General features: G+C 41.7%; 1 protein-coding gene across 1 annotated transcript in view; it reads right to left on the bottom strand.

Annotated features, from left to right (window-relative positions):
- The window catches only part of LOC132401348 (dynein axonemal heavy chain 8-like), an 895,336-nt gene that overhangs the window by 435,002 nt on the left and 447,951 nt on the right, over positions 1-12,383 (bottom strand). The window contains exons 37-38 of the mRNA XM_059983478.1: positions 5,450-5,603; positions 3,551-3,714 (exon numbers count right to left, since the gene is read on the bottom strand). Of these exons, the coding sequence (XP_059839461.1) occupies positions 3,551-3,714; positions 5,450-5,603 (318 nt within the window). The remainder of the gene's footprint in view (positions 1-3,550; positions 3,715-5,449; positions 5,604-12,383) is intronic.

Below are 12,383 nucleotides of genomic sequence, written 5' to 3'. Positions count from 1 at the left end.
AAGGAAATGGTGGATGAATTAAATATTTTGCATCAGTGTGCACCATAGTAGTGTGCCAGAAGTTCGAGAGTATCAAAGGGGCTCTTGCTATTACTAGGGAGATGGTGCTTGGGAAACTGAAAGGTCTAAAGGTAAGTAAGTCACCTGGACCAGGTGGACTACACTCCAGGGTTCTAAAAGATATTGTGGAGGCATTAGTGATGATCTTTCAAGAATCAATAGATTCTGGCATGCCTCTAGAGGACTGGAAAATTGCAAATGTCACTCCACTCTTCAAAAAGGGGAGGAGGCAGGAGAAAGTAAATTATAGGCTAGTTACTCAGACCTCAATGGATGGGAAGGTGTTGCAGTCAATTGTTAAGGATGCGGTTTCAGGATACTTGGAGGCACATGATAAAAATAGGTCGAATTCAGCATGGTTTCCTTAAGGAAAAATCTTGCCTGACTAATCTGTTGGAATTATTTTAAGAAATAACAAGCAGGACAGACAAAGAAGAATCGGTTTATGTAGCGTCACACACAAAATGCTGGTGGAACACAGCAGGCCAGGCAGCATTTATAGGAAGAAGCACAGTTGACGTTTCAGGCTGAGACCCTTCATCGGGTCTCAGCCTGAAACATTGACTGTACTCCTTTCTATAGATACTGCCTGGCCTGCTACATTCCACCAGCATTTTGTGTGTGTTGCTTGAATTTCCAGCATCTGCAGATTTCCTCATGTTTGCCGTTTACATAGCGTACTTGAATTTTCAGAAGGCCTTTGACAAGGTGCTGCAATGAGGCTGTTAAACAATTTAAGAGTCCAGAGTATTACAGGAGAGATACTTGCATGGATTGGCAGGAGGCAAAAAGTGGAACTAAGGGAATCTTTTTCTGTCTAGTGGTGTTCCATAGGGGTCTGTATTGGGACCACGTCTTCTTATGTTGTAAGACAATGATCTGGATGATGAAATTGATGATTTTGTGATCAAGTTTGCAAATGATACTGTTATGATCCCAGCCCCCTCCTTTGTGAGAATCGCAAGAGCACCCATTGAGGGGGGGGGGGGGGGTCAGTAGACCCAGGAAGTGAGAGAGAGAGAAACGTGAAAAATTGCACGTCCCACCAGGGATACAGAATAAGATGCCAGCAACTATTGTCTCATGGAGACCACATGAAAAGCCCTCGGGCAAGGTGGGCTGGCTGAGAGAGAGATTGCATCATCCCAACCTGATTGACACCTGCGACCCTGTGAGGAAGTATAAAGGAGAGTCTCAGGGGGACAGCCCCTCAGGCGCACCCAGAAGACACGAGAGAGTGATCCCGCAGCAGCGGGAAGCCATTCTGAAGGAAGCCACGTGCGTTAGATTCCGGGATTGGAATTTGTGGCTGGAATCACAGAAAACCGCTTTTAACTAACATCGGGGAGAGGAAACCAACGCTCCCCCGATTTCACGGAAGATTCATCAAGACTCGGCAAGTTCTTTCTCTTCTCCCCCAATCTCTCTCTCTCGGTCGCCCCACGCAAAACCCAGCGATTTTCAAAGGGCTGAGGCCTGCAGACTTTCAGTGTGACTTTTATATTTTCAACGGACAATCTATTAACCCCTAGACACCAGCAGAGCTCACTTCTTAATGATGATTATTACTATACCCGCGCTTTAGATTGAATGTTGACAATGTGCACTATCTGAATGTATGTATTAACCCTACTTTTGTGTCCCTTTACGAATAAAACGTTTGAAAATAGTGACATCAGACTTCAACGGACCTCTCTATCTTTGCTGGTAAGTTCTCCAGTTACGGGATTCATAACAATACGAAAATAGATGGGGGGGGCAGGTAATATTGAGGAAGCAGAGAGGCTGCAGAAGGATTTACACTGATTAAGAGAATAGGCAAAGAAGTGACAAATGAAATACAGTGTTGGGAGGTGTATGGTCATGTTCTTAGATCAAAAGAATAAAAGCATACACTGTTTTCTAAACAGGGAGAAAATTCAAAAATCCGAGGTGCAAAGGGACTTGGGAGTCTTCGTGCAGATTTCCCTACGGGTTAATTTACATGTTGAATTGGTGGTGATGAATGCAAATGGAATATTAGCATTCATTTCAAGAGGACTAGAATATAAAAGCTGAGGCTGTATAAGGCACTGGTTCAGCCTTACTTGGAGAATTGTGAGCAGCTGGTGGGCCTGTTATTTAAGAAAGGATGTGCTGACATTGGAGAGGGTTCAGAGGAGATTCACAAGAATAATTCCAGGAATGAAAGGGTTATAATATGAGCAGCAACTGAATGCTCTGGGCCTGTACTCACTACAATTTAGAAGAACGAGGGGGGCATCTCATTGAAATCTATTGAATGTTGTAAGGCCTAGATAGAGTGGATGTGAAGAGGTTGTTTTCTTTGGTCGGGGAGTCTAGGACCCAAGAGAATAGCCTCAAAATAGAGAGGTATCCATTTAGAACAGAGATGAGCAGGAATTTCTTTAAGAGGGTGGTAAATCTGTGAAATTCTGTGCTGTAGATGGCTGTACAGGTCAGGTCACTCGGTGCATTTGAGGTGGAGGTTGATTGTTTTTTGATTGGTCAGGTGTGAAAGGTTATGGGGAGAAGGCAGGAGAATGGAGTTGGGAGGATGGAGCAGACTCAATGGGCCAAATGGCCTAATTCTGCTCCTATGTCTCATGGTCTTATGTATCATGGTATTGCCACATGATAGGCTGTTTAGATACTTGCATTAATAAGTAGGAGTACAGGTGTACCTTATAAAATGGTCACTAAGTACAAGTCCTACAGTGATGATAGGCTGCAGCCAATGACCTTTTTCTGCTGCTCTTCCAGTTTGCTTTAATTTCTGTATATTATGGGAAGATGTTGCACCAAACCAGACAGTAATGGCTAATGTGAAGATGTTCTCTATGATGTCAGTTTAGAATTGCCCAGAATGTTCTGCAGCACACCTATTATTTACAGGCCCTCAATCTAAAAGATATCCTCCTCTACTATCCTCTGCCTCCTTCCACAAAGCCAGTTGACTTGCTCACCTTGGATTCAATGTGAATTAACTTCTAAACCACCCTATCATAAGCAACCTTGACAAAGAACTTCCTGAGGTCCATGTAAAGCATGTCTACCATTTTGTCTTTGTCCTCTATTATATAGGAGCATACCATGCATGTATTACAAGTTTAGTGTCAACAACAGAATTCAGTGAGAAACTTTGCTATCTCATACACTTTTAATAATGTTTCCTAATTCTAATTATTCTTCACCAGCAGGAAACTTATCAATGTTCATTCATTTTAGAAGAAAACATTCCTGTAATTCACAACTTAATAGCGCAACCCAGCAAGTTGACATACTACCACCATTTCAAGGGTAGTTAATTATCATCAGAAATACTGAACATGCCAAGAACTCAAATACGTATATTTTTAAAGAAAATAATTATAATGGATGCCATCAAATTTCCTTCCTTTCAAAACAGAACCACTTTAGTTTTAAGGAAACATATCTCACTGCCAATAAGCCGTATATTAAGAGTGGGTACAGATTCTGTAACCTTTACCCTGTTAGTGATTTCTGGCAAATTTCCAATTGCTCCTGTAAGTGAGGAAGAAGCTGCCCCATAATGTCATCTCCTACACAGCACTGGACCACAGCTGGAATTTCATGAGCTCGTTGCATAATTTTTATCCATGATTTATCAACATTATGAAAACGTTTTGCTTCCTAGATTAAAAAAAAATACAATACAATCAGTTACTACTTTACACGGTAAGAACTTTACTGGAATGCAGAAATTGCATTGGCATTACTGAAAAACATCAGATCAAAAACAAAGACAGTAATAGAAAATATAGGAAAAGGCACATCAGTACCTCTACTTTATTAGGAGTTTGAAAATATATGGTAAATCTCTATTTCTGGCAAATTTCTATCAATGTACAGTGGAAAGCATTCTGACTGGTTGTATCACAGCCCACTATAGAGGCTCCAAACCAGTCAGGATTGTAAAAGACTGCAGAAGTTTGAAGACTCAGCCATCTCCATCATGGACTTAACTTATGGGTATAAGGACTTGAGTAAGGCTTTTGATAAGGTCCCGTGTGGCAGGCTGATATGGACGCAAGGGATTCAAGGCAAGCTGGTGAGGTGGATTCAGAGTTGGCTCAAAATAAAGCTGAAGGTGATGGTTGAAGGTCGATTCTCTGACTGAAGGATGTGGCTAGTGGGAAGCACCAAGGTCACTGTCAAGATCTCCAGTATTCATAACATATGCAAATAATGTGGATATGAATAATTAGCAAGTTTGCTGCTGATATTAAATTAAGTTCAAAATATTTATTTATCCAAGTACATATACGTCACCATATACAATTCTGATATTCATTTTCTTGCATACATTCATAATAGATACAAAGAAACATCATAGAATTGATAAAAATACACAGAACAAGACAGATAAACAACCAGTCTACAAATGCAAATTTACATAAGTAAATAAGCAAAAAATATTTAGAGCATGAGATGAAGAGTCCTTGAAAGTGAGTCCAGAGGTTGTGGAAACAATTCAGTGTTGGGGTGAGTGAAGTTGAGAGAAGTTATCCCCTTTGGTTCAAGTGTTTAATGGTTGAGGGGTAATAACTGTTCCAGAACCCGGTTGTGCAGTTCTTGAGGCTCCTATACTGTCCTCCTGATGGTAGTAGTGAGAACATGGCATGACCTGGATGGTGGAGGTCCTTGATTATAGATGCTGTTTTCCTTTGACACCACTTTATGTAGATATGTTCAATTATGGGGAGAGCTTTACTTGTGATTGTCTGAGCCGTATCCACCACTTTTTGTAGGCTTTTCCATTCAGGGGCATTGGTGTTTCCATACAAGGCTGTGATGCAAAGTCACTATGTCCTCCACCACATATCTATAGAAGTTTGTCAAAGTTTTAGATGACATCCCGAATTTTCTCAAATTACTACAAAAGTAAAGGTGTTGTTGTGCTTTCTTTGTAATGGTACTTATGTGCAGAACCCAGGACAGATTAGGGAGTCTTGTTGAAATTGAATCAGGTTGCAATGAATTGCAAAGTGGTCTTGCTCTCTTAGGGAGATGGACTGAGGAATGGCAAATGGTTTTTAACTTAGCTAAATGCAAGGTGATGCATTTTGGACATTCAAATCAGGATAGAACCTGTACAGTAAATGGCAAGGGACTGACAAGTGTTTTGGAATGGAAGAACTTGAAAGTACAAATGCACAGTTCATTGAAAGTGTCTACGTAAGAAAACAAAGAAATGAAGAAGATGCTGACTTTCAACTTTCAGGGCATCAAGTTTAGGAGTAGGGACAATGTGTTGCAGTTATATATATTTTGTTGGTAAGAATGCATTTGGGGTATCATCCAATTTGATTTTCTGCCTCTATACTCAGCTTGTATTTTGAATGCCTAGATTAATGCTATTTGTTACCTGTGGTAGCTGTTTGGAAATATCTCCTCCAACAAAAACAGCTTCCAGGTAAATCCACAGATTTTGAACTAAAAGCCACTGTTCTATTATAGTCGCGCATGCTGTCAGACTGTGCACCCAGGTTTGAATATCCTTCTTGTAATAAGAATTATACCTGTAGCAGAGAAAAACATTTGGGAAAGTATAAGTGGATTAGAGTCAATTTTTTAGAAAAATACATTTCTATTCAGTACATTTGCTGAGCCAAAATGAGTTTCAAGTTCAGGGCTCTATTTGTTAGAAGTATGTTTGAAGAAGTGTAGGCAGGCATGCTGAGTATTCTTCAGTCAGATAACACCAGTGCACACATGGGAGGATGCATATGTGATATCACACAATTGTCCCAAACCTGAAAGCTTCATAATCTGATCACGCAGAGTCATAAAACGTGGAAACAGTCCCTTTGGCCCAACTTGTCCATGCTGACTATGTTGCTCAGTGAGCAAGTCCTATTTGTGTTCCTGTTTGACCCATACCCCTTTAAATCTTTCTTATTCATCTACTTACCTTAACGGCTTTTAAATGTTGCAAATGTGCCTGCATCGGCCTCTTCTTCTGGCAGCTTATTCCAAATATGCATCAGCCTTTATGTGATGAAGCTACCCCAGAAGCTGCAACAACCTTGCACTCAATGTCAGTAAGAGCAAAGAACTAATTGTGGATATCAGGAAGGGTAAGGTGTGGGAATACATACCAGTCCTCTTCATTCCTAGGTGTTAATACCTCTATCTATCCTGGGCCCAGCATATCGATGCAGCCACAAAGCAGGCATGGCTGTGGCTATATTTCATAAGGAATTTGAGGAGATTTGGTATGTCCATAAGACAGAGGTGCAGAATTTGGCCATCTGGCCCATTGGGTCTGCTCCACCATTCAATCATGGCTGATCTTTTTCCACCCCCCCACACTATCCCTGGCCTTCTCCCCATAACCTTTGATGCCATATCCAAGCAAGAACATGTCAAGCTCTGCCTAAATACACCCAACAACCTGGCTTTCAGAGCTGCCTGTGGTAAAAAAAAAATCCACAAATTCACCACCCTCTGGCTAAAGAAATTTCTCCCCATCCCTGTTTTAGGACATAGAACATAGAAATCTACGGCACATTATAGGCCCTTTGAAAGGCTCACAATTTTGTGCTAACCATATAATCTACTCTAGAAATTGCCTAGAATTTCCCTACCGCCTAGCCGTCTATTTTTCTAAGCTGCATGTACCTATCTAAGAATCTCTTAAAAGACCCTATTGTATCCGTTTCCACCACTGCCACTGGCAGTGCATTCCATACATCCACACTTTTTCTGTGAAAAAGTTACCCCTGATATCCCTTTGGTACCCATTTCCAAGCCATCAAGTTAGCCATTACAACCCTGGGAAAAATCCTCTGGTTATCCATACGATCAATGCCCCTCATCAACTTGTACACATCTATCAGGTCACCCCTCATCCTTTGTCACTCCAAGGAGAAAAGGCCAGTTCACTCAACCTATTCTCATAAGGCATGCCCTCCAATCCAGGCAACATCCTGTTAGATCTCCTCCTCTTCCGTCCTGTAATGAGGTGACCAGAACTGAACACTATACTCCAAGTGGGGTCTTCTATAGCTGTAACATTACCTCATGGCTCTTGAACTCAATCCTATGGTTGATGAATGCCAACAAACCACATGGCTTCTTAACAACACTATCAATCTGTGCAGCAGCCATTAATATTATATTCTCTCTTCAAATTTGACCTACCAAAATGAACCAGTTCACACTTACCTGGGTTGAAGTCCATCTGCCACTTCTTAGCCCAGTTCTGCATCCTATTGATGTCCCACTGTAACCTCTGACAACCCTCAAGACTTTCCACAACACCCCAGCCTTTGTGTCATCAGGAAACTTACTAACCCACCTTTCCGCTTCTTTATCAACATCATTTAGAAAAATCACAAAGCGGAGGGGTCCCAGAGCAGATCACTGCGGAACTGACCTCCATGCAGAATATGAACCATCTACAACCACCCTTTGCCTTAAATGGACATCCCTCTATACTGAGGCGGTACCCTCTTGTCCTGTACTCCCACACCATAGGAAATATCCTTTCCAAATCTACTCTGTCTAGGCCTTTCAACATTTGAAAGGTTTCAATGAGATTCCCCCCTCATCCTTCCAAGCTTCAGTGAGAATAATCCCAGAGCTATCAACGTTCCTCGTATGATAACCCTTTCATTCCTGGAATCATCCTTGTGAACTTCTCTGAATCTCATCCAAAACTGTTCACAATACTCAAGGTGAGACCTCACCAGTGCCTTATAAAGCCTCAGCATCATATCCTTGTTCTTGTATTCTAGGCCTCTTGAAATGAATTATAACATTGCATTTGCCTTCCTAACCACTGACTCAACATGAAAGTTAACCTTTAGGGTGTTCCAAGACTCTTTGCAGCTCAGGTTTTTAGATTTTTTTCCCCATTTAGAAAATAGTCTGCACATTTATTTCTACTACCAAAGTGCATGACCATTATATTTCATTTGCCACTTCCTTGCCCATTCTCCTAATCCATCTAAGTTCTTCTGCAGCCTACCTCTTTCCTCAACACCACCTTCCCCTCCACCAATCTTTGTATCATTTACAAACTTGGCAACAAGCCATCTATTCCATCATCTAAATCACTGATATACAGCACAAAAAGCAGTCCCAACACCGACCCCTGTGGAAGAGCACTAGTCACTGGCAGCCAACCAGAAAAGGATCCCTTTATTCCTACTTGCTGCCTCCTACAAATCAGCCAATGCTGTAACTGTGCCAGTAACTTTCCTGTAATCCCATGGGCTCTTAACTTGGTAAGCAGCCTCATGTGTGGCACCTTGTCAAAGCCCTTCTGAAAGTCCAAATATACAACATCCATTGCTTCCTCTTTATCTATACTACCTGTAATTTCCTCAAAGAATTCCAACAGGTTCATCGGGAAAAATTTTTGTTTAAGGAAACCATGCTGAATTTGTCCCATCTTGTCCTGCATCAGGTCAGACCGCGGGGATTTATCAAGCTTAGTGCTCTCTTAGTCTCCAATACCTCCTCCCTGATAATCCTTATGTTGCCTGAGACACACCATTCAATTTCCCCCATTTCCATAGCTTTCATCATTTTCTTCATAGTAAAAGCTGAAGAGAGAGATTCATTAAAAATCTCTCCCATTTCCATTTGATCCCCACACAGGTAGTCATACTGATCTTTTCTCTCCCTAGCACCCTTTTACTCTTAGTGTACCTGTAAAATCTCTTCAGATTTTGCCTTAGTCTGTCCCCACCCCCCTCCCAAGCTCTCCCATGTCCTATTTTGCCCTCCTAACTTGTCTTTTGTGCACTCCTACATTTCTTGTAGTCATCAAAAGATCACTAGTTGCAAATTACACATACACCATGTATGCCTCTCTCTTTTTTTTAAACCAGTCTCAAATTCTCCTGTCAGCCAGGGATCCTAAAGCCTGCCAGCACAACCAGAACCTGCAGGCTCTCAGCTCTTGACATCACTCTTTTAAAGGCCTCCCACTTGGTAAATACCCCTTTCCTTGCAAAAAATCCCAGCAAATCAACCTTTGAACGATCACACCTAATGGCTCCAAAACTTGTTTAGTGCCAGTTCAGGACTTCATCTGTGAATCAGTCATAGCATTCTTCATAATTGTTTTAAAGCTAAAAGAATTATGGGCACTGGACATGATGTTCACTGACAGATATTTTTACCTCATCACATACCTCATTCTCCAGGAGGAGGTCCAGTGTTGCACCTCTCTAGTAGGTGCCTCTATATATTGATAAAGAAAATCCACACATTTGATAAATCCCACTCTGTCCAAGTCTTTCACACTATGGTTGGCACCGTCAATATCACAGAAGTTAAAATCTCCCACTAATTAAATCATTTATGTATACAGTTAGCTGAAATCTCTCTACATATCCACTTCTCAAATTCCCTTTGATTATTCAGGGGCCTGTAGTACAATCCCATCGGATTGACCGTTCCTTTGTTTTTAAGTTCCTTCTATATTCCTCATTGCATGGTTCCCTCACAATTATCCTCTCGAAGGAACATTATTCAGTCTTCCTTAATCATGAAGACAACTCCCACTCATCTGCTTCACTTGTAGCATCTGTATTCTGGAACACTGAGCTGCCAATCCCATCATTCCCTCAGGCATGTTTCTGTTATGGCTATGATATCCCACACCTTAGAGACAATTCACATCCTCAGTTCATCTGCCTTATCTGTTAAGCCTCTTTCATTGAAATAAATGCAGCTTATACCAATGATCTTTCCTCTCCCTTTACTGTGCTCCTGTCTATCCTAACGACTAAACTTAAACTCATTGGCTAATGTATTATCCCCTGATTTCTCTTTAGCTACACCACTGTTCAGGTTTCCACCCCCTGTAACTCTTGTTTAAACCCTCCCGAGTAACACTAGCAAATCTCCCAGCCAGTATATTGATCTCTCTCCAGTTCAGGTGCAAACCATCCCTCTTGTAGAGAGCATCCTTCTCCCAGAAGAGATCCTAATAATCCCTCCCCCTGCACCAGCTCCTCAGCCACACATTCATTTGAGCTATCTATTTCTATCCTCACTAGCACAAGCCACTGGCTGTGATCCAGAGATCAGTCCACTTAAGGTCTTGCTTTTTAAGTTCTCACTTAACTCCTAGTAGTCACTGCACAGGATCTCATCCTTCTTTCTACCTATACCATTGATTGGTACATGTACCATGACTTCCGGTTGTTCACCTTTCTCTTTGAGAATGCTCTGCAGCTGCTGAGAGTTCTACACTACGACCCTGGAGCCCAGGAGGCAACACATCATCCCATCATCTCATTTGCAGCCATAGAATCTCCTGTCTGTCCTATTACCACTGCTCAGTCTGACTTTTCCCTTACCCTTTCCCTAAGCCTCAGAGATGGTCTCAGTGCCACTAACCTAGCTTCTGCTGCTGTGTCCAGAAGGTTCATTTCTCCTTCCCCCTCCATCAGTATCCAAAGGGGTATATTTGTTAATGAGGGGAATGGCCACAGAGAAACCCTGTACTGTCTCTCTCTTCTCCTTACTTCTCCTGGTGGTCGCCTAACTATGTACAGCATACACCTTAGGTCTGACTAACTCAGCTCATGTCTATGAAACTTTTAGCTTTTCATATAAGAATGTCGAAGTCCATCATCCTATTCCAATTAACCTTTGTAAGTTCCTACCTAATACTGTCAAAATGTGCATTCTCTTTGTTTAGAACTTTATCTTGTTCCTTTGCATAACTAATTTAAAACTGATTGAATTACTATTTATTAATTACTATTTAGTCATTTAGAAATTTGGAAATGTTACACAGGAGGGTTTAAACTAGATTGGTAATGGAGTTGGAGTCTGAGCTGGAACAAGCAACGAAGCAGTAGCCAGCAAGAGCAAATCCAGTATTCATGATAGTTATAGTAGAATTAGGTAGTAGTAGTAGGCCTCCGTTAGTCTTGATAGACCATGGATTTGCGCCTTGGAAAGTTTCAAGGTTTTTTTTAATGGAAGACCGGCAATTGCCCAAGCTGCAAGTCTCCCCTCTTCACGCCCCAATGTTGTCCAAGGGAAGGGCATTAGGACCCATACAGCTTGGCACCGGTGTCGTCACAGGGCAACGTGTGGTTAAGTGCCTTGCAAGGACACACACGAGCCTCAGCCAAGGCTCGAACTAGCGACCTTCAGATCACTAGACGATCATTAGGTCACTTGGCCACTTGCAGGAACAGGAATACTCAGTTAAACTGCTTTTAGTTCAATACTCAAGGTTTAACAGGTCAGGAAGAGAGTATTGGGTTTGAGCTCTAGAACGTTATACCAGAAACATGGCTGAAAAAGGGTAGGTTTGGCAGCTCAATGTTCAAAGAAAATTTATTATCAAAGTACATATTTATCACTATATATAATCCTGAGATTAATTTTTCTGCAGGCATACACAGTAAATCTATAGAATACTACCTATAGCAGGATCAATGAAAGATCTACTAAGGTGCAGAAGACAAAAAACAGCACAAATGCAAATATAAATGAATAACAATAAGTAATGTGTGTTACGAATGCGCCACAACTCTGAGAGGCCAAAGGGTACAAAGTAGCCCCCTCCTTTTTGAGAATCACAAGATCGCTATTAATTCGGGTCTGGGACCCAGGAAGTGAGAGAGAATCCACAAGGTTTTGGAATGTGTCCTGACCTCAGCGAAAACAAAACCCCTGATAATGGCTATTGTCTCTTAGAGACGAAATTGTGTATTGAGTACTGTACTATTCATTGAAGCCCCTCAGGGGATGACCAGAGTGGGCTGGTTGAGGGATTGCATCATCCCAACCTGACTGACATCTGAGACCCCATGGGTAAGGATAAAAGAGGGTCTGGGGAACAACCCCTTTAGACGCACCAGGAGAAACGCTGGAAAGCCAGTGACAGCGTTTTATAGCGAACGCCGGTGAGGGCCCGTGTGCGCCCTCCTTGCCAGGGTAGCAAGCTCATCATGGAAGAACGGCTTAGCTAAAGGAGAGGCCACAAGTGAACGGCCACACCAACAAGATTCTGATGGATCGAAATCATAAAAAAGGAAAGCCGGCAAGTTTTTCCAAATCTCTCTCTCTCCAACAAAAGGCTGCAGCCTGCATGAACTGAGTGACTTTTATATTTCCATCGGACAATACATTTATCCCCTTGACAACGATAGAGCTTGTTTCTTGTTGATTATTATTATACCCACACTTTAGATTTAGTGTTGACGATGTGTATTGTCTCTGTGTTTGCATTGATATTATTTTTGTGTATTTTTACTAATAAATACTGTTAAAAATAGTACCATCAGACTTCAACGGACCTCTCTATCTTTGCTGGTAAG

This window comes from Hypanus sabinus, chromosome 10, assembly GCF_030144855.1.
Source record: "Hypanus sabinus isolate sHypSab1 chromosome 10, sHypSab1.hap1, whole genome shotgun sequence".
NCBI lineage: Eukaryota > Metazoa > Chordata > Chondrichthyes > Myliobatiformes > Dasyatidae > Hypanus > Hypanus sabinus.
Note: the sequence above shows the minus strand (reverse complement) of the source record. Positions and strands in the feature narration are given on the sequence as shown.